This window comes from Coturnix japonica, chromosome 4 (assembly GCF_001577835.2).
Source record: "Coturnix japonica isolate 7356 chromosome 4, Coturnix japonica 2.1, whole genome shotgun sequence".
NCBI classification, from domain to species: domain Eukaryota; kingdom Metazoa; phylum Chordata; class Aves; order Galliformes; family Phasianidae; genus Coturnix; species Coturnix japonica.
The window spans coordinates 55,239,500-55,262,426 of NC_029519.1; the positions used below are offsets into that span (position 1 = coordinate 55,239,500).

Genomic DNA, 22,927 nt, shown 5'->3' on the forward strand with positions numbered 1-22,927 from the left:
GCATGTAGCCACAGGACAAGGGGAAATGTCTTTAAACAGAAAGAGAGTAGATTAAGACTAGATATTAGGAAGAAATTCTTGACAGTGAATTAATTGAGACACTGGAACATGTTGCCCAGCAAAGTTGTGATCTGATCTGAGCTGAAGAAGATCAGAGTTCTATAGGCACTATAGACTCATCATGTTACAGAATTAAGTTATCACCATGTTTTGCAGTAAAGCCTTCCATTTCTCTCCCTTGTCATTGTGGCACACAAACCAGAAGAGAGCAATTAAAATACAAGTGCAGTTATGCTGGAAGTGTTTGAGCCCTCTTCTACAGGTGTGTGACGATGAAGTAAGCTGATGCACGGGAAGGTATGAGGAGTCCTCAGGATGGCTCTTCTTTTGTAAGGAGGACCTGGAGACCTTACTAACAGACCAGTCACAGGGAAGTCAATTCAGTCACCCTAGAGGTGTTCAAGACCAGGTTGGATGGGGATTTGAGCAACTTGATCTAGTGGAATGTGTTCTTGCCCATGGCAAGGGAGTTATAACAGGATAAAATCTAAGTCCCTTTCAACCCAAACCCAAATCATCCCATGATTCTATGATCAGTTTGCTTAAAAGGATCACAGCTGTTGTGATTGTGGCAGATTATGTGCAGAGCACATCTGTATTGCTAACATATTCAGACTAAAAGAAGAGGAAAAAGAGGAAGAAAGGGGAAAAGTTCTTCCTTTGGCAATTTCACTTAGAAATGAATTTTTTTTTTTTTAGGTTTGGAGGAGAATTTTTTTATTGAAATATATTTTCTTTTTTGTTTCACAAATTGAAAATAATTCTGGAAATCTAAATAAGTGAATTAGATCCGCTATAATCTACATTTGACTTCTTGTTGTTGCACTTACATTTCTTAGCTGTGAAACATGCAAAAGTTGTGGTGTTGTTTTCTGGTTTCTGGCAAACTGAAGAAGCTATGCACAGCACCTAAAAATGAAAAACAGTGTAGAAAGGGCTGCAATAAAACTGTAGGTTCTAATGCTAATAGCAAAGGCTGTATGTTCTGCACCAGAGAGTCACCTTTTTATTGTACAAGGCTTTCAAAAGGGAAATGTTCACATAGTGTAAAACCTGCGCTTTGATTTCAGTGAAGTTATATACACTCTGAAAATGCTGCCCAAGGTCAGTAACAGTGTTGACAGAATGAGCACCCATTCAAAGTAAACATCAAAGACAAGTTAACATTGCAGGCGCAGTAATATTTAGCACAAACAGTTAACAATATTATTATTTGTGGTTTTTTTTAAGAGAAACTTAAACGTTATCCACTCATACAGAACTGCTGTATGTTCAGGTATGTAATGACTGAGAGGGGACCTGATTCAGGTCAGTAAATATCTGAGGTGTGGGGGGCAAAGTGGGGAGGCTGGGCTATTTTCAGCGGTGTGTGGAGACAGGACAAGGGGAAACGGACAGAAAGTGGAGCATAGGAAGTTCCACATGAATATGCACAAAAACTTCTTTATGGTGAGGGTGACGGAGCACTGGAACAGGCTGCTCAGGGGGGTTGTGGAGTCTCCTTCTCTGGAGATATTCAAGACCCACCTGGACGCCTACCTGTACGACATGGTGTAGGGAACCTGCTTTGGCAGGGGGGTTGGACTTGATGATCTCTGGAGGTCCCTTCCAACCCCTACAATTCTGTGATTCTGTAACTATTGCAACTGATATTTTGAGGAATGTTTTCATAGACACAACGCAGTATATGTTGATCTCTGTGGATTCTGGGTGTAGTTGATTTATTTGATTATTTCTCAGCTTAAATTTAGCTTGTAAAAATGGAAACAAACAAACAAAAATATAAATTTAAAATTTGTATAGTGTGCACCAAAAGTAGTGAGTGTGAGTTATTTATTTGCTGTGTTGGCGGTAGTATTCAATCAACTACCAGGACAGAGTCGAGATTGGTGATATTCTAAAGGAATATGGGAGTACTGTTCCCCATCTATGCAAAAATAATCACACTGCTGTGAAAAAAGTAGAAATTCCCCAAATGTTAAAAAACTTTGTTTTTTGTTTTGTTGTTGTTGCTGTTTGTTTGTTTGTTTTTTAGGATGATTTGGATTGATCAGACTTTTTTTTTAATTTTCTTTCCTGCTTCAGTTTACAGCGGTAAGTCGATATGTAATTCCTAAGACTGGTACAGAGTAACACAGGTCTTCTAGGAAGGAGAGGTTAAAAAAACAGTAATATTCAAAATTACCTGAATATGTATTTGTATGTAGAATGAAGTGAGTAGAGCTACAGAGCAGAGAGATTTTGGACTGGGGACACATATTGTTCCATGCAACCTGGTCCCAAGAGAGTGGGGTTGCTCTCTGTTAAATCTGGGTAACTCAGAGGGGAGTGGAAGTTCCTAATTAATTTTTTTGATTCCTATTATTGGGGATGGAAATTTTTAATAGGCTTTGCTGACAGTGATTAGTATCAGTGCTGAAGCCTGCACTGACTGTGTTTTTCAGTGTCAGTATGTGTTAATGATTTACTTTGGTTAGCAGAAGTCAACTACAAAAACTCACATTGCATTTCCCTGAAACTCCCTGTGCCAAAAGATTATAACCAATGCCCAAGAGAGTTTATGTTTAGTAATGTATTAATCATTTTCTCAGTGGACAATGAGATAATTACCTATATTTTTTTAAGCAAAATCTGTTTGACAATTGTAGTATTATTTCAGAAATATTTTACCTGGTTTGAAATTCAAGTAGACTAAAATCTTGGAAAATTTCTGAGAACCCCGATATTTTTAATGTTCAGATTTCCTATTAGTAAAATATTAACTTAAAAATATATATATTAGCAAATTTTGCAAACGTTGCCAGTAATTCCTTACTGTGTCAATTTTTTGTTGATATATTTTACCCTTTGCAGGAGACACTGAATTTTTTAGTACGGATTATAAACATATTTACCAATAAATTTTGCTTGCAATATTTTAAAATTGTAAAATCCAATACGTTCTTTGCATTTGTTTTAATCTTAAATAGCTTTTGATACAGTATGGTATCTTTATAACGACAGATAAAGAAGTTATATGAAATTTTTTCAGTTGGTTTTCTTCTGAGTCTGTAAAAATCAAGTATTTCCTCTTCATCTTTTAGCTCAGAAAGAGAAGTTCTGTAGATACAATAACAAAAATTAGTGTTTTTTCTACCAACTGGGAGGGGCAAATACAAGGAGTGCGTGTGCTCCTCTGTGAGGCCAGTCCACTTGTGCTTTAACATGGAGATCAGATCTTCTCCTGCCAAGGCGTGGTAAATAAGGGGCAATGTCTTCACCCTCTCCTGGTGAGTTGTCCACACCCACATCTCTGATAATTTACTCATTTTGTTATTTCATGTCAGCATGTGTGACGCAGATCTATGAAAATACATACTTGCAAGGAGGAGACCTCACTATGGTTTTCACACCAAGTGCCAATTACTGTCAAATAGTTTGTACTTACCATCCTACCTGCTTGCTCTTCACATATTTGCCAGTGACATGGACTAAAGATCCTGCACAGAGGTAAGTGCTCATATTCTTGTGGCTTCTTGCTGTGATCATTTTAGGAACTTGGTAGAATTCTGACAGAACACAGGCATGCAGTGAAGGTTACAAGGTTGCTTTGGAAGACTAAGTCATGTAAAACTGATGACATAAAAGGGTATTTGCTGAAGTCTGAAAGATTGAATTTGGCAACATCAAATATTTCATGCTTGCTTACCAGTCCCTCAAAGAAAATAGCACCAACTGTGCATTCTTTCCTCCATGCCACTTGTTTACTGTTGAGGGACAATGAGGCCAATTTCATGTTTCCAGTTGTCACTTCTGTTACTCATCACCCCATCCACTCTCTTTAGCATATTTTTCTTTCAACTAAGAGATTAGGAATTTCAATAGCCTGAGGCAAGGCTGCCTTCCTTCTCTGTGCCTGCTGTGTTTCTGTCCCCAAACCCTGTTGGTCCCACACACCACGTGCACTCATCTATCATCAAACATGATTGTCTTTTTTAAAACTGAATTGTTTTCATTTTCATGTTGAGGAATAATATACAGCCTGTGTTTTACTTGAGAAACAATGAGGAAGTACTGTGTTACACTCCAAAACTGTGAGTTGCTCCCTTTTAAAACAGGTTCTCCTGCTACTTAAAAGACAGTGATACTGAAATGCTACCGAAAGTGAAGATGGAAGGAGCTATTTCTGGACATTCTTTAAAACAATGCGACATCAAAATTAGTGGTAAGATACAGTTATCCATAAGTATGAATTCTGTGTTCTACATCACATTGGAGATGTATTAGAGAATCAGCATTTTGAAAATATGAACTGAATCAGGAGGTGGCCAAGCAGTGACTTGTATGTCTTTTGCCCTATCTCTTTCAAACATAACATAAAATCCATTGCTGGTTTCATCCTCCAACCCCAGCTATCCTCCAGTGAGAATTCCCAGTCAAGGCAAACTCCTGTTCTCAGGGATTCATTTACTAGAGACAAAGGTGGGAGACATTTAACTGATACCTCCAGTTCCAAAGATTAATTTAAAGAGTTAAGTGGGTCTTACTTTATATGAGTTTTCCACTGCAGTTATTGACAGATTGGTTGTGTTTGCTTCTGATTGGTATGTGTGTTCCAAAGCACTCAAGTCTTTTAGAATCCTTTTTCGGTCAGCTTTCTGTCACATTTATATTTCTGCATAGATTTATACCAGAATAGTAAGTTTTAATGGGATGTTATTTTTCCTATTCTTTAGATAATTTATGTCACAGGAGTTACTTCAGAATCATGCCAATGTCACTAAAATAAAATATCTTCATATGTGTTTAAAAGCCCCTCTAGTGGTTGGCTGACTCGTGTTCCGTGAAGAGATCATACTGGCCAAGATGTAAAACCTCCATCCTTTGTGGAGAAAGTATTTCAAACTCCATGTTCAGAGTCCTCCCTCTGTGGAGTATAAATTGAACCTCTGGCTCAAACGGGAGACAGCAATTGCTTAGATGGACAGATTTGGTATTTTGAACTGCTGTATAGATTTGGAAATAGAATAGTATACATTTTAGTGATGGTCCTGAGTTTTTTCATGATTAACCACACTGTGGTCTTGGTGTGGATGAAGACAGTGCCAAAGTCTGTTAGTTTTTACTCTGACATGTTATGCCTGTACTTCTGATTTATCTTTGGGTTTGTTTGTTTGTTTGTTTGTTTTGTAAAAAAATACATGCAAAATACAACTTAACAGAAGTGATCACAGGAAGTGACATCAGGATAATGGNCTATATTTTTTGGGGAAAAAAGAGTATGAGAATGTTTCTGGAACTCTATCTATTCCTTTTTTTTTTTTTTTTACAGCTTGCAGTCCAGATGTCTACGTAGGATTGGATATGCAAGGGGTAAATTATGACATTAGTACGGCTCACAGCTATCAACAGTGCCAAAAAAGATGCACCAATGACAAGCACTGTCATTTTTTTACATATACCCCAGGAACATTTCACAATGCAAGCTTTCGGTAAATACACATTTGATCCCTGTACTTAGAGGGTGCTGTTGTTTGGTACAGTAAATCTCAGGACAGTCAGAGGTGAGAGAATTTATTCTAAGAAATGAGTTGTTCCTTGATTACTTGTAATGTTTATTCAAGCTTACAGTTAGGAAAATATCTTCAGTAAGTTAGTCCATTGATAAGAAAGGCAAGCTAGATTATCATAGAACTGAAAACAATTTAAATGTTCTAGAGATATTGAAATGCAAATTATGTTGGCAACTCTGCAGTGGTATTGCTCTGTCAAATCTTACTCTGCTTATTGCCCTGAAAATGGCATCATTAATGCAGCTAGGGAAATTCTTTCATTTGTACTTGAACTATTTTTGAAGTGTCAGCTTGCTTGATTTTAGCAAATGTTATTCAGCTGCATCTATTCCCTGTTTGAACATTTTTCTGGAGACTGGATGATGCTCAGGTCCATGAGCAAAGTGGGCAGTATGGTAGGACTCGTGGAATGATGTGGACTAAAGAATATGACCTGTTGCCTTACTACTTTCTTTATTCTTTATCACTCAGTGAAAAATGCTTCTTGAAACATACCAGTTTAGGAACTCCAACCAGCATAAGGGTGCTTGATGAGGTTGTGTCTGGATTCTCCTTAAAGCCATGTCAGCTTTCTGAATTAGGTAACTGCTTACAATATCTGTTGATTCAGTTTAGGTTCAAGTGTTAATAGACAATGAGGTGCAGTCTCTCTAACATGCATAAATGTTTTGTGACTTAAAATAATTATAATATGAACTTATTCTTTGAAGCATAGTTAGTACTCTTAGGCACAAAGCAGGTTGTTTTTTTTTTTCTGTTGTACTATTCTCTTACAAAAGGTTTGATTTACTTTGATGATGTGAAGAGTTGTTTCATAAGTTAAGCCTGATGACTCATAGCATCTTATATTTGCACCACAGATACAAAACAATAAAAATAAAAATATGACAGATAGAATCCCATCTAAGTCAAAGAACAAGAGAAATATAAATCTTCCTAAATTCTGTTAGTATACCATACATGCTTCATGAGGTTTTTAATGAGGATATGCAGCTTTGCATGAAGGCACGAATTATGTTTGTTAGTGTTTTGGATAAAAGTAATGTTATTCAGGTAAAACTCTCCAGAGTGTAAGATCAAAGCGTGTGCATTATATCTTACTTTTAATTGACTGTATACAGTTTTATTCAGACTCTTCTAGTCTCACAAGGTGAATAATAATTGCAAAATATTGAAAAAGTAGTTGATTCAGATCCTAGCAATAAAGATATTTAAAGAAAAAGGAATAGTGGAGAATAAAAAAGGAAGAAAAATTTCTAAAGAGAAGAAAATTTGTTTATACTCTCTTTCTCCTTCTCCCTTGCTCTCTGAGAAAGAACAGAGAGAGGACTTTCTTCCAAACTGCTCCATTAAGATAAGCTAGTAAGACATGTATTTACTGTTAGAAGAAAAATCACAGTAGCCAGAAGCATCCTGTTGACAGACTTTGAGAAGGATCAGGGGACTGCAGCATTAGAAGTAACAATATGATATTCAGGTTTTATAAAGTGAAAAAAATCAAAGACCATTGGAGGATTTATCAAGGGCATGTGGTAATATGAAATAAGTGATCCATGAAAAATCTGAATGCATGTGAAGTTGAGTCTTGTTCCTATCTGGTTTTGTTTGTTTGTTTGTTTGTTTTGTGTGTGTCTGTTCTGTTGCAAGAAAGGCAAGGATTTAGAGAGAGAGAGAGGAAGAGAGAGAGGGAAAGAGAGAAAGAAAGAATAAATCATGAGACTATAAAAGCCTAGACAATACTATTGGATAATGAGGTCATTTGTTCAGACAGAAGTACGTCTAACAAACTAGTAAAATCTCAGTGTCATCTGCCTTGTTGTTTTCCAAAGGCCTGAAATGAGTTTACTTGAATATTTGTTCTAGTTTATTTCTGACTATTTAGACTGACCAATCCTACATTGTTCGTGGTCCAGCTTCATCATTTAAAAATCAGATTCTAGCCTTCCCTTTTCAAAGCCTTTGGAATCATATAAATCCTCTGTATATATCATAAACAAAATCACCAAGAAACTGAGATTCCTTCAGTCTAAGAACACTAAATTTGTCCGTATTACGAGATTTCAATTTCCTGTTCCTTGTTCTCTTCCCTCCAGAGGCTCAGGAATGTTGACCATCTAATTTCAGTTTGTTTTCATGACAGTGTGAGGTTAAAAAGGCAGCTCTCTAAACTTTCTTGTATTCTTTGTCGCTAACCTCACCCCTGAGAAATACCCAAACTCCTTTCCTAATCCCAATTCTTTGACACTAAATACATACTTTCCTTCTGAGAATTCTGAGAATGTTTCTTGCTACTTGCCCTTTCATTTTCTGTCTTTGTCTCTCTGATGTTGTTCTTACGCCCTCATGTTCTTACTTGTCCATAGCAATTTGTCTTACACTTTGCCTTTTGCAAAGTTCCTTCCTTGAGGTCACTGAATACTGAACTGGTGATCACTGAAATCGTGATTAGTATCCATATACTTCCAAATTCACATTTCTACTTTAAATATCATTTCCTTAAAATGGTATTTGTTTTCCTGAACTCTGTTTAGCCCTTAACATGGGATCTTGCCTACTAATGGTCAGAACTGATTGACCTTTATTTTCTAGTCTTCAGATTCTTTTTACTTTGCTCTTCCTGCTGTGTAATGAATGACCCCTACTGTGGTCTTTTCAAGTTTGTAGTTTTATTTTTTAATTTTTAAATCACATCATACTAGCAGAAGTCACGTTAAGAAATGCCTCTCCATTTTACTGTTTTTATTCCCTCTTTTGTAATAAGATGCTCCCAGTATGGTTCTATAACTAACTGGGTGGTGTCAGCTCAGCAGCTGTCCATTCTCAGCAGTGGAGTTTTCTGCTGCCATCAAATCCAGATCTATGGTTTCATAGTTCTACGAATGGTGCTGCATTTTTCCCCATTTTTTTTTGCTGCATAAGGATTTTAAGTAGAAATTCAAGTGTATCATCAGAGAAGGCAAATCATTCATTTCTTTTAAACATGTTGGTATTTCCTGTGACTTCTGTATCTGTAGTCTGCTTATGGGAACTTCCCTGCCAACCTTCTGTTATTTTGATCCTGCTATAGGGAAGACTGCACATTACTCATACTTACTCTGCCTACTTTTTGAAATAACATTCTGATTAAAAAAATAAGAGAATCACCTCATTATTTTTCACCTGGTCTTCCCGTTATCCTCTTAGGTATACAAGTTTTAATTATTTTAGGTCTTGACAAGATTAATAAGTTTTATTTCTAACTATGGATGTGTATGTAGATTTCTGTTCCAAATTTAGAGCTCTCCGTATTATATTAGCAAATTTTATTCTAGCATGTAATTTGAAGCTCCCCCCACTCTAGTTCTCTCTATTAAGTTTACATACTTAAAAATGTTTTCAAGAAATAGTTTTCTGGTTTAAATGAGATGATATCTTTCCAGTTTATGAGGCAAAAATGAGGGAAAATGTAAATAAATATGGGAATGCATAATCTGTAAACATTAACTTTCTGATATAACATAGAAGCTTTGGAATTTTGATATTCTTTTCTTGTATTTTTTTTACAGATTGTCAAATGGACATTTTTGAACATGAAGAATTTTCAGGAAGGAATGTTACAAGTTTTTTCACTCCCGACATTTTAGTCTGCCAAACTATTTGTACTTATTTTCCAAACTGCTTGTTCTTTACATTCTTCACCAAGGAATGGCAAATAGAATCCCAAAGGTGAATTTAACAACTTTTAAGTCTCTGAAAGATATTAAAACAAACAAACAAGAAAACCAAAGGAAAGCAAACGAAAACAACAACAACAACCAAAAACGAATTCCACAATCTTAGCCTTTTTAATTACTGTTTTATTACATTCTTGGAAATTATTGTTCAAGATTTATTTTCTGTAAAGCAGTTTTGTTTTGGTTTGGTTTGGTTTGGTTTGTTTTTTGTTTGTTTTTTTTTAAAAAGTGTTGCATCTGTTCATTTATAATCTCCTGTGGACAGTTCACTTGTCCTATGGTATGAGCAGGGATCTTCTACTTCAGCTGCATATCTGGTGTTCATCTGAAAAGGCATATATTCAGCAAAGAGACAGCCCTCAGGTTGTTTTGATGTCTTAAAGCTGAATTTTATGAAACTGTCTGGTTTCCTAGTAGGATTAAGTTATTTATTTGAGAAGGTTTTGAACTAAGTTTACAGGTTGGAAAGTGTTTCTTTTTAAAGACTGAAATTCTTTTGCTCATTTTTGTCAGTGAAGAGTCAAAAAGTTACAGTCCATAGAAAACAGAGGTGGAAAGAAGAATAATGTTTAATGAAACATGAAACTGAAGCAAGACTGAGATAGCATATATAAAGTTACCTTTTCTCAGTGTGTATAAATACCATACAATCTTCAGTAGTACATCCATATGACATTTCACATAACTAAAAAATCCTCCTCTATTAACTTATTGAATTAATTTTCGTATGAAATACTTTTACAGATACAAACTTTGGAAGAAAAAGTACATTTAAGAAAGAGCTTTCCCTTATCAGCACCTGAAACATAAATGCTAGAACTTAAGAAAAAAAATCAATTACTTTTTAATTACTATTTTTTTTAATTATAGAAATCTTTGCCTCCTGAAAACATCAACAAGTGGAATACCAGAGGCACTTACACTAAGAGAAAATGCTATTTCAGGTTTTGGTCTCCTAAATTGCAGAAGATATTTTCCTGGTAAACAGTAAGTTACAATAAAAATACGACACTTGAATTAATGAAATGAATAGACCTACTGATGCTTGGAATACGCTCATTCTTACAGCCTGCAATTCTCGCACTTATGTGCATATGAATTTTCTGGGAGATGAACTCAATGTCACTTACACTAAAGGACACAGAGCCTGTCAGCAGGTTTGCACAGACACGATCCGCTGCCAGTTTTTCACCTACTTTCCCCTCCAAGAGTCATGCAATGAGGAAAGGTGAGATTTCTTTGGGAAGGCATCTAATGTATGTGTTCTGTATAAGAAGTACAAACTGGATCTTTGTATTTATTTATTGTCAGAAAGTGTGAGTGTCATTTAAGAATGTCCTCAAATGGTTCTCCTGTGAAAATACAACATGGGCCAGGAAGGATCTCTGGATACTCGCTAAGAATGTGTAAAAAAAAGGCCAGTACTGGTAAGTAAAACTTTCCTTTTAAAGAGAGTTTTAAACTGATTTTAATACAGGAAACCTAAGCCCTCCCATTTGTTTTTCTTTTCTGAATATTGCACAGAAATGATCATGAGGCAGACCATGAAGATAAAGAGTATTCCATCAAAATGAAGTCTGCACTGCCTTTCATACTGCAAACACAGACAGTACCTTGTAAACTTCTTTAAACTGGATTTTATGTTAAAAAAAATAGTAAAGGGATTAGAATATCTGTTGTTCTTTGCTTAAGATTGGTACCTATTTGCAGGTTAGCAGTAGTCACTTTTTTTTTTTCTTGGTCAAATGAAAATTATCTTTGAGCAGTTTTCAATTATTTCTGTAGTGTGTATGCAGCATTCTTCAAGAAATATTAGGATAATTGGAGGGACAGACTCTTCCCCTGGTGAATGGCCATGGCAAGTAAGCTTACATGTGAAACTATCTCGTCGGAGACACCTCTGTGGGGGTTCTATCATCAGTAACCAGTGGATCCTTACAGCTGCCCACTGTTTTATGAGGTGAGTACTCAATGTAAATTTACACGTAAAAATTTCATCCAGTATCTGCAATTAGTTGAGGTTCATGTTTCAGAAAGATAAATCTGTTTGATTAAAATAACTAGAACGGAGTCAACTACTTTGATATATCCAGAAGATAAATTTTAAGGTAGTCAGTTTATACTCTTAATATAATTGGCACTCCACACTTTGCCCTTTGTAGCATAGTATTGTGCTACTAATTGTGTTAATGCATCTAAAGCAGATGATAACTACAAGAGCAGAAACTTTCTCATGCAACATGAACTTTCTATTACTGTGATATCATATTATCAAGGAAAATCTGTTGTTAAGTTAGTCATTCAAAGTGTATGACATGGAATATATCAGAGATTTCTTAATATTAAGTGAAACATTTTATATTGGTCTGTAGAATTATATTTTCTATTTTCTTTTATTTTGGTGTCTGAATAGACTATACTTGAATTTGTATTTCCACCCCTATTTTGGTTACTACACATATTGTACTGGAATGAATGGAAGAATCTCTTTTACTTCCTCAAGGTTTGTGTTAGGGTCTTCATGATAAAAATAGTAAAAGCAGAGTAAAATAGAAAATGAAAGAAAGCAGATAGGGAAACTGGGTTAAAAAGGATCAGAACAAGAGTCTGACTGCAAGGGAGTGGAAAGAGAGGTATGGGGCTGAAAATATGGATAGGAAGAACAAAATAAACAAAAAGTGGAAGGAATAGATAAGAGATATCTGTTTTTAGATTTGAGAGTGTGAAAATAGAACTGGCAAGAGTGACCTCAGTGATGTTCACTGTACACTCAGAGGATGCTGGCACCTTCACAAAATTAAAACAGTACAAATCTCTGAGCCACAGGCTGACTGAGTGTCTTTTTCCCTCAGTGTTCAGAACCCCAACATTTGGCGTGTTTATGCTGGTGTTTTAAAACAATCAGAAATAAATGAGGATACACCTTTCTTCAGAGTGGAAGAGATTATTATTCATCCTCAGTATAATTCTGCACAGACTGGATATGACATTGCTTTACTGAAACTTGACAAGGCTATGAATTTTACTGGTATGTATTCTATCTATCTCAGAAGGAAATGTGCAGGATGATAAAGGTTATTTTTAGTGTGACAGTTCACAAAACCTGAGTTGTCATCTCTTAATATGTAATCACTTGGTTTTAAGGAGAATCTCATTCTGTTGGCTTTGTAAAGAAAATGTGAGGCTTCCATTATGTGACTTATATCAGTATCTAGTAAAATGTACAAAGAGTAACATGGAGACTATCAACAGGTATTACGTATGTGCCAAAAAATCTTTTTTAGTTGTTTCTACTGGCCAAACTAATATTTGTAATCATATTTTAGATCTTCAACTTCCTATTTGCCTGCCATCAAAAGAAGAGGCTAGCATGCTCTATACTGACTGCTGGGTAATTGGATGGGGTTACAGGAAGGAAAGAGGTACAGATAAATATTAAAACAGTGAGTTCTTGTATTTGCGAAATGCATTGTGTTAAAAGAAAATTTCAAAAAATATCCTCTTAATACTTAACCCGGAATGTGTTCAAAGGCTATGCAAAGAATGTGAATTTGCTCATAGCTTTATTTATGTGAATTCAAAGCAGTAATAGAATCTTAGAATCAACAGTGTTAGAAAAGATATCTGGGATCATCCAATCTGACCTCCCACCTATCACCAATAATTACCAGTAAACTATGTCCCTCAATACAACATCAAAACCCAGGATCGGTGACTCCACCACCTCCCTGGACAGCCTTTTCAGTGCCTGATCACTCTCTTGGAGGAAAAGTTCAATATCTTTAAACCTAACATCCAACCTGAACCTCCCCTGGCACAGCTTGAGGTCATTCCCTCCAGTCCTATTACTAGTTACATGGGAGAAGAGGCTGATCCCCACCTCACCACAATTTCCCTTCAGAGAGCAATAAGGTCACCCCTGAGCCTCCTCTTTTCTAGTCTAAATAATCTCAGTTTCCTCAGCTGCTCCCCATAAGATTTGTTCTCCTGAACCTTCACCAGCTTTGTTGCCATTCTCTGAACAAGTTTCAGGGTGTTGATGTCTTTCTTGTAGTGAGGGGCCCAAAACTGAACACAGTACTCATGGTGTGGCCTCACCAGTCCCTCTGGGTCCAGAGGAACAAAAAATTCCCTGCTCCTGCTGGCAATACTATTTCTGATACAAGCCAGAATGCCATTAGCTTTCTTGGCGACTTGAGCAAGCTGCTGGCTGATGTTCAGCCAAGCATTGACTAATACCACCAGGGCTGCTTCTTTCACGCCCTCTTTTAGCTACTCTGCACCAAGCCTATAGCGTGGTCTGGGGTTTTTGTGGCCAAAGCACAGGACCCAGCACTTGATCTTGACCTTCAACTGACTGGCTTCAGCCCAGATATCCAGACTGCCCAGTTTGCTTTGTAGGGCCTTCTTTACCCTGAAACACAATGAAACTTCCTCTCAACTTGATTTCTTTTGCAGACTTACTGTGGGTGCAGTCATTCCCCTCATCCCAGTCATCAGTAAAGATAATATAACAGGAAAGGTCCCAGTACTGACCCCTGGGGAACACCAGTTATGACCAGATGCCAGCTGGATTTAACTCCATTCACCACCACTGTCTGGGCCTGGTCAGCCAGCCAGTTTTTTACCCAGCAAAGAGCTTTTTTGCCCAAGCCACAGGCTGCCAGCTTCTCTAGAAGAATACTGTGGGAGACAGTGTTAAGCCATCAGAGTCAGTGGGCATGAGTATAATTATTCCTGTAGATGGATTCTCTACATTCTGTTTTCAAGCTTTCCTGTTCCAGGTAGATGAATGTTGCAAGTTGCTTAGTTAAACATCACCATGTACACTCCCAAATATACTTTCAGTTATGCAATAATATGTTACAGATACAGATAATAGACTAATTGCTGTACAGTGGGATCTTGAATTACAGTCTGCACATAATTCATGGTTTTTTAAACATGGGATTTTATTCATATGACTTCAGAAATCAGAGATCAATGCATATCACTTTTATGATTATAAAGGTCCTTTATAAAAGTATCGATGACCTTTGTGTTTTAATAATAAGTGCGATTTGAACTCCTCTAATCTTACCTGGAGGCTGTCCAAGTAGCTGTTAATTATTAAACTCTTATTACATTACATATACATATATATATATGTATATTTAAAGAGAGTTCCCTCCTCTGTACACCTCCCCATTGAAGAGTTAGAGTTTAATGTAGAATCTAAAAGAATTCTATTTTCTTCTGTTAATTTGTCATAAAAGGCTGCTCTCAAATGCTTTTCTTTACATGAAATGTTCACCATCCTGTAGATAGCTAGGGTGTGGGGCAGCATACATCTGGAAACTGGGAGGCTTCAATTGTATTGCAACACATTACTAAGAAATAATTATCAATAACACAAAGCAGTGCTCTTCATGGGAACACAGGCTCCAAGACTCAATGTTCTTGAAAACAATACACATACACAGCTTCACAGCAAATCACTAGGGAGTTTTGAAACATTCCTGGTCATAAGTCAAACTGTGGCAAACAACTGTTTACAAAACATTCCAAAAAACCCAGACAACCAACACTGTTTAAAAGTTGAAAACCAATGTCATGGCTGTCTAACTGCCCACTAAAAGCAATGAACCCTGACTTTTTAATATGACCGAGTGGAGACTTTTAGAGTGTAGTTTTAACTTCTACTTTGCTAAAGCTGAACATCCGTCTGATTGTAACATCTATTACATAGGTCGTGTAGAAGATATTCTTCAGAAAGTTACTGTTCCCCTAATGTCAAAAGAGGAATGTCAGGCAAGATACCGAAAGCGCAGAATAGATGACAAAGAGATCTGTGCTGGCTATGACGAAGGTGGAAAGGATGCCTGTAAGGTAACAGAAATATGTCTTATACTGCCATATAGTTCAATAATTTGTTCAAATATATAATTGAATAACATAATAAAATGCTTAATTTTCACAAGAAACATATATTTATAAATAGATAAATAGAACTGTTTTTTAATGTGTCACTTTTACTTGCTGAAAGCATTGACAGTCAACATATATGTATAACATTTATTATATAACATTGAAATCCTTAAGGATAGACTTTGTGTGCCTATAAGTAAATAAAGTCCAAGTGTATAGAGGAGGAGAGAGACCCACATACACTTTACTTCCCCTATTAAGGGAACAAAGTTAACATCCCACTGTGTGTCTCAAATTAAGAGGCAAAATTCACAGAATCACAGAATGAACTGGGTTGGAAAGGACCGCAAGGATCATGAAGTTCCAACCCCCCTGCCTGGCAGGGCTGTGAACAGCAAGTAAAGAGATCACAAAGTACAAGTTCTAACTCTCATATATTTAGGGAGCAAACCAGTATTCCTCTGCAATAGTGGAAAACTAAAGAGAGCAACTATAATATCTCAGATATTACAGACATTTCTCTAGGAACACAGATTTCCTCTGTCCTGTTTTTAATTCTTGACATGAAATCCACAAACATCCAGAAGGGAGAGTGTTAGAAATGGAAAATGGAAAGCTATAGACAACATGAGCAGACTGGTCTCTTCATTGTTAGAATTGAAAATATCGCAACAGCATGAGGTCAGTGAGCCAAGTTCTCTGCTTAAGTGTAAACTCATGCACTTATTGTTAACTTAAACATTTTAAGTCAATTATTATAGACAAAAATATAGTCAAATTAGTAAGATTAAATTCTCTGCCAAATATAGCATATATTTTAAGCATTTAAGATATGTTCTCTGTTAATGTACTTTAACCACAAATAAAAATTCTTGGAGCTGGGAAGTAATTTTTTCCTCAATACTAGTTAAGTTTTCTTTGTATGAAACAGTGCACCAGAACGTGATGATATTATATAACAACAACACACTTGCTATTGTCTCAGCAGCTCAGAACAGCTATATTAAAGAACTCAATGCTCAGAAAGATCAATTAGGAACAGGAAGAGAAAACAGAGATGTGTTTTATCCCAGGGAGGACAGTCCATCAAACAAGATAATGCATGTACAGAACTGAGGTTTGCACACCCAAACAAACAAACAAAAATGCTGGCAAAGTTACTATTTTTCTTACCTGTACATGTTCTAGTACTTGGGTGTTAAGCTGGCAAATACAGATAAATAAAAATAGCCAAGCAAACAAACAAACAAAAAACCCCGTAACACTGAACTGCAATGGAACTTACTTGCAATGTCTGGGAAGTATTTAGACACCATTCTACCAGAGAAAAAGAACAACTTATTTTGACACTGTGTAAAGCAACTTTGAGTGAGAGTAATTGAACTCTATGCAGTTATTCTGTTGTTAACACTGGATGATGCTGAGTGTATCATGGCTTTATTTGAGAGAGAAATATTGTTCTTTGTGAACTCTTTCTGTCCTGTGATGCAGGGAGATTCTGGAGGACCATTGTCGTGCAGGCATGAGGAAGTGTGGTATCTGGTGGGCATCACCAGTTGGGGTGAAGGCTGTGCTCGGCCCCGGCAGCCAGGAGTCTACACAAACGTTGCTGAATTTTCAGACTGGATTTTGGAAAAAACTACATAACATGAACAAAACTTACTGACTCAAAATGATGTAGAACAATAACCCTGGGAGAAATGGGATGATGTTTAATATAAAAAAAAAAGATGTATTAAAGTTTTTTAAATGGCGTCTCCTGCTAGCTTGAAGAATAAAATACCTGATTACAAAAGTAGAAAAGCAAAAATGAATTAACTTTACAATGAGTGAATTAAAATCAGTCGCAAAAGTAGACACTCTGATAACTGATTTGTCAGAAAATATAGTACATCTGAGCCATTGACATCTTTCATCTCTAGCATAAAATATTCTATGAGACTTGTTCTGAGAGATCAGGGATTTTTGGTTTACTGATGACCTCCTACTCTTGTGTAAATATAACTGAAATTAAAAATGATTAAGTGAAAGTATTAAAAGTCCAGGAAAATCTGGTCTTTAGTCCAAAAGTTCATTGATGACAGACTGCAACTGACATTATTATCTTCCTAATTAAATAAACTATTTCAGCTACAGAATAATACTCTTGGTTTTACCTTGATAATATCTTTCCCCTTTCTGTTTTTCTCCTTTTATTTCTTTTGTTCTTTCTACTTGTTTTTAGTCAGGTAACAAAAATATTTTGTAGCCAAAATAAACACTTATGTGAGAAGCAGAAGTCAGAATATTTTTTCCGTAGTAATAAACCTTATTTCTGGATCAGAAGGGAACACACATTTTTATTTCACTTTTATCTTTGCTAGACTTGTTTCCTAACACTCTACGTTGCCTTAATTGCTGAAAATATGTTCCAGAATTCTGTTTATGATTGCCTCACAGCCACACTGGGTGCATTGTGGAGGTCTACACTGGCATTGTCTTTAGGAGTAAATGAAGTAATTAAATAAAATTTGTCAAATTTATGGAAAAATACTCATCAAGTTGCCATAAATGAGCTCAGAATTTACATTTTTAAAGCGTTATTTGCAACTATCATCAAGGAAAAATGAATTTCCACATCTACAAGTTTACAAACCACTGTACCTATTCTTAACCCTATAGAGAGACCCTGTCATGGGTGAGCTCTCTTCCCCAAAGTGGGCTCCCAGTGCTCTAGATCCCTGCTTTGAGAACCTCTGTGCTGGCTGCAGCTGTTCAGTGGGCTGAAAGGCAAAGGTGGGAGAAACACACCAAGACAGTAAGATACAGGTGCAGAATGGGAGATAAAAGTGAGGGCTGGAGTTATCTTCATGCTCTGATTAATCCAAACCTGGTTTAAAATATCAGCAATCCTCAGATGTGCTGTCAAAAACTCACAGACTTAAAAAAGAGACTGGGAGTGAACAGGAAAAAATAGAAAGCACAAATACAACACAAGAAGGAGAGATATTTCTGACATTCAAGTGTGGTTCTATTCTCAAGGGGATCGAATGAAGACTCTGAAAAAGAGCTGCTGAAGAAACAAAGGAAATATATCACAGTGAAAACAGAGACTAAAGTTCTCAAATAAAGAGCCACCACAAGACCATTTGCAATAGTCATCTGCCAATTCTTGTGCTAATTCATATTTACTAAAGAACATATGCAGTGCCAAACTGAGAACCTTTAATGCTTTCTTATAATAATAATGTCATCAGAATCTGTGTTAATAAGTGTGATCCCACTTAATCTTTCTGTTATCAGTGGGTACCATACAGTAAATGAGAGGCAGTTTATGACCTTCTTTTCTCCTTCTTTTTCCTCTCCCTTGTTTGGGAAAAATAACTAGGAAGAAAAACAACACTGTAAAACCTCTTTTAGTCTCATTAAAGAAAAATCTGGCCTTATACTTTAAATCTTCCTCTCTTTATGTTATCACAGAACATAAACTTCAATGCTTTTGTTGTTATTTTGATTAATGGTAAGTGTCTCTGGTGGTGTTTTATATTCTGCTCTTTATTTCTACTGAAAATCAATGAAGCACATCCTCTCACTTACAACAAATCAGCAGAAATCTTTCAGGGAGCAAGTGCCACAATGCCACTAAAGGTGCATTTAATGTCGGCATTAGTCTGCCCCGAGACTTTGTACAAATAAGGTCCCTGATCCCAGAAATTTACAGTCTTGTTCAGGCACAGAGGAAATACTTCATACACACAGTGATAGTCTGGAGGGCAGTTTGTTCATCATAAAATAAAGCAAGCTGTGGAGTTGCTCAAGTGGAATCTTCAGATGGTAGTCATTTTAATAAGACTGTAAGCTAAAAAAAACTGGTTTTCCATTAAATTGGTGTTGCACTGTATTTTATTTCACAGCTGATGCTCTGCCTTATGACTGAGTCTGAAGTACATTGTCTTTTTCCTTGAAGGTATTCAAGAAACATTTAAATGTGGTACTAAGGGGCATGGTTTAGTGGGGAAATATTGGTGGTAGGTGGGTGGTTGGGCTGGGTGATCTTGGAGGTCTTTTCCATCCTTGGTGAGACTATGATTCTTGAAAATTACCCAACCTGGGAATGGGAAGACATGAAGCCTCTCATTGCTTCCACCCAGAGGAATCGAAAATTCTTGTGGTGAACATGTACAGAATCCATGCTTCTGGAGAGGAAAGGAAGGGTATCATTTGTTATAAGATTTTTAGTATAAGATTTATTTATTTTGTGAAAAAGGATTATTCTGACATGATGAAAGCTGCATTTCAGACTCTGAAAAGCAAGGAAGGATGTGGATAGAATGTTACATACATGTTATAGTTACCAAGGTTAATTGAATGTTATGAGGTTTGTTTTTTTTTTCCAGTGAGGTTGTGCAGTGGAGATATTTTGCATAATTTGGATAGGAAGCGAGGGGAGCAGTGGAATCCTATGAGGGGGCTGAGAAGGAGCAGAAGAAGAAAGGCAAAGATGTGTCAACTTTAGAGCTCCTTCTCTCTTCTGGACTTTCTGGGACCTGACTGCTTTGACATGTGCCTTGGAGCCATAAATCTGTGGGCAGTCACTGAATACAACTACTTTTCTGAACTATCTTGTCCTTAGAACTCTGGTGAACAGTTGATAAATTCTGCACACAGGGCATATTGTATGAGCCCACATATGCCAAAACTTCATATTTCAGAGAATCCAAAACTGTAAGATGGGCAAAGTGAGGCAAGGGCAGCAACTGACATAGCTATAAACATGAAAAGGAAACTGAATAACGAAAGAGGATGTATACTCTCTACAGCGAAGCTATTCTATATGTCTACAGAAATATTAGGATGGCTTTCAACAAGCCTCTGATTTCTTTAACGCCTACAACATGACCAGCTAATATTTCAGGGAAAAGGAGAAAAGCTTTCACGAATACTAAAATACATTTTAAGAGACCAGTCACTAGGTGGCACTTTTGCTCTGATTTGTCCTGCAATCAATAGGCATGGTGAGAAAGGAACTTGTTTTAGTATTGCTTTTGTAGCTTTTAACAGGGAAAGTTCCCAGCCCGTGGGTATGTTTAGCTGCACAGAACCACTGAACATCCGAGTAAATGCCCTGAGCACTTTGGCTTGTTCTTGGGGGTGAGATTTAAAGGCATCTTCGGTACAGCATTGTTGTCTGGTGCCTAATTAAGGAGCTGGAGGAAAACTCAGCTTGAGGAGAACATGGCCCTTCAACATTACTGCATGTGACATATACATGATATAGCCAGCTTAGTCTATATTTTAATGATGTATGACTGTTTCCTTCCATCATGAATTGCTCAGGATTGGACAGGGGTGAAATTCTGAGTTGTTTCTCTCCAACGTTTGCTCAGGGTGCAACCGAAATGGACAGGGTGCATAATGATGTCCCAGCTACTACAGTCTCTTGTGGAGCAGAGAATAAGTAATATCTTATTATCCTACTACAGCTCCACAATCTCCACATGGGCATTGGTCTTTAAAAAACTTGCAGCAGTGAAGTAGGAGGAGAGAGAGGTGCACCAATGATTTAGAGAAAGTTATGGACTGAAAAATGTTCTCCAGTTACAGCAAGAGACTGAAGCAGTGGGTAGGATACAGTCAAGGAACTTCTGTCACTTGTTACTGCTAGGTTCATGATATAGGTAGTCCTGTCTTGTACATACAAGATAGTCTGGACAGTCTTCTATCAGCTGGCTCTGATCAACATCAGCAATGCAAAATCAGGGTTTATAGTATGATTTTTCAAACCTGAAATATCATCAACAGATTTTTTGTTTGTTTATTCTTACTCATTCTTTGGCTGGTTCATACATTCCATACCTCTGCAAGTACCAGAAATTTATACTGGGAACATTTTTTACTTTACTGCAGTTGTTTTTGTTTAGAAATCTCAAATCCAATCAAAATCATAATAAAGCTGAAATAATGAAGAAAAACTATAATAAGGTAAAATAGACATAAAAATGACTAACAGAAAAGTGTGAATTACTTGTGCCAGCTCAGTTAGTATGACCTTTGCCATTACTAGGGGAAGGCTCTGCCCTGATCCTGGCAGTTCACTTGGTAGTGCCTCCCCCCAGCCTGGCTGCAGCTTGGGTTAACAGCAGGGCAGAGGACAATGGCTAAGCTGTAAGTAGTGAGATACCACTGTGTAATGAATATTTTATTCCAATAGTATTAGTATTTTCCATTAATTAGACAATTTGGATTATTACATATTAAAATGTTAGCTATGCTAGCAATAAATTTTGAATGGGTGTTTGTGATGCGTTCCCTTTTGCCCTTAACAAGGTTTTCATTGTGACATTAAGTAAGTGGAAAGTCACCTTAGGTTACAGAGGCATGCAAGGAAATTAAGGAACTATCCCAAGGTTACCACCTTTCTGTTCAGAAAATTGTCAGTCATTGATTGAAGGCAAAAAACATAGTCCTTTTGCAACTCTCTGCTGTTTCTGGGCTCTTATATTGTATTTCTCTGCATAATACAATAGAAAGTCATCTCAGTTTGCTTCCAGGCATTACCTAGTGAAAAAAATATCGATAAAATAAATAACTCATAGCATCTTCAAAAATACAGTTGATATTGACATACAGATTTCATACTTGGTTCATACTGATTATCTTTTAGTTTTACACAGAATTTTATGTATTTGATATTGCTTTTATAGCTGCATCTGCTACATTCATAGGACTGGATGGGAAGGTCACCTTTATACATAAATAGTGCATATCTGTCTCTTGTGGTTGCAGGAAAAAAAGCTGAAAAACATGACCCATGGCCATCCTGCAGGGTACGGGCTACCATTAGTATTTGTAAGCAGTTTTTCTGAACAAAAATCCTCTTGATATTAAAGCTTTTTTCATTATTTCCAGCAGTCTGACTCACAGCTGTCACGTGTGGCACCGACTGTACTATGTAAACCTTCACACAAGATGAAGGGTAAATCTACTGAACTAAAAAGTATCCGCCAAATGTTCCAGCAGAACTTAAATCATTTTTTAAAGTCTGGTTTATAGATGAAAGGGAATGCAAGAAGTTCAGGTCAGATTTTTCTGAATCTAAGTCATTGACACTGGTAAATGTGCACCAATGAAATATTCCAAAACCAAGAGCAGTCTCAATAGACAGGCCTCTTGCTGTTTCTTTTCCATTCCATAAGAGATCTTTCTGTATCAGTGTAATCCTGACCATCTGATATCCCAGGAGAAACACTTGGAAAAGAGATGGGTAGAGTAATCTTACAATAAATACTGGGACTTGAAATAGCTGCTTATTTGGAACACATAATTTTCTTTCTTTGTTTCAAGACTATCACTTGTGATGATCCTCTGCACTTTGCTCTGGTGTGACTATGGGGAAGTCTCCAAAGTAAACAATAATAATACTGCTATATCATTAGGAAATTATAGCAATATTTTCAGTTGCTATTTCTATGCTTTGACTGATGGAGAGAACCCCAGTTGCAGTATTTCAGAGGCACACTTACAACACTATGATGACCATCTACAATGCTTTAGGGCAAACAAGATTGTAGACAGAGAGCTCATGCTTCCTAATGCATTGTCTGAGCATTAGGGACACCCATGGTGGAATGACTCATGCCTGTCTGGTCAGTGAGACACATATTTTTTCAATAAATTTCTTTAACAGCTTTACTACTTGCAGTTGTTTATGTCATC

The 22,927-nt window shown here is 36.7% G+C and overlaps 1 protein-coding gene across 1 annotated transcript; it reads left to right on the forward strand.

Annotated features, from left to right (window-relative positions):
* Positions 1-1,187: 1,187 nt before the first annotated feature.
* Positions 1,188-17,510, forward strand: LOC107313680 (coagulation factor XI-like). Its single transcript, XM_015862137.1, has 15 exons — positions 1,188-1,336; positions 2,096-2,154; positions 3,387-3,549; positions 4,158-4,264; positions 5,372-5,531; positions 6,084-6,193; positions 9,158-9,317; positions 10,196-10,305; positions 10,394-10,553; positions 10,637-10,752; positions 11,111-11,285; positions 12,178-12,353; positions 12,652-12,747; positions 15,054-15,193; positions 16,724-17,510. Exons 1-15 carry the CDS (start codon positions 1,329-1,331, stop codon positions 16,877-16,879), a joined length of 1,896 nt encoding a protein of 631 aa, XP_015717623.1. The 5' UTR covers positions 1,188-1,328; the 3' UTR covers positions 16,880-17,510.
* The last annotated feature ends 5,417 nt before the right edge of the window (positions 17,511-22,927 follow it).

Coding starts and splice junctions, on each gene's coding strand:
- LOC107313680 (XM_015862137.1), top strand. Junction 5,532..6,083: donor TTTCACAATGCAAGCTTTCG/GTAAATACACAT, acceptor TTTATCACTCAG/TGAAAAATGCTTCTTGAAAC. Junction 6,194..9,157: donor ATGTCAGCTTTCTGAATTAG/GTAACTGCTTAC, acceptor TTTTTTTTACAG/ATTGTCAAATGGACATTTTT.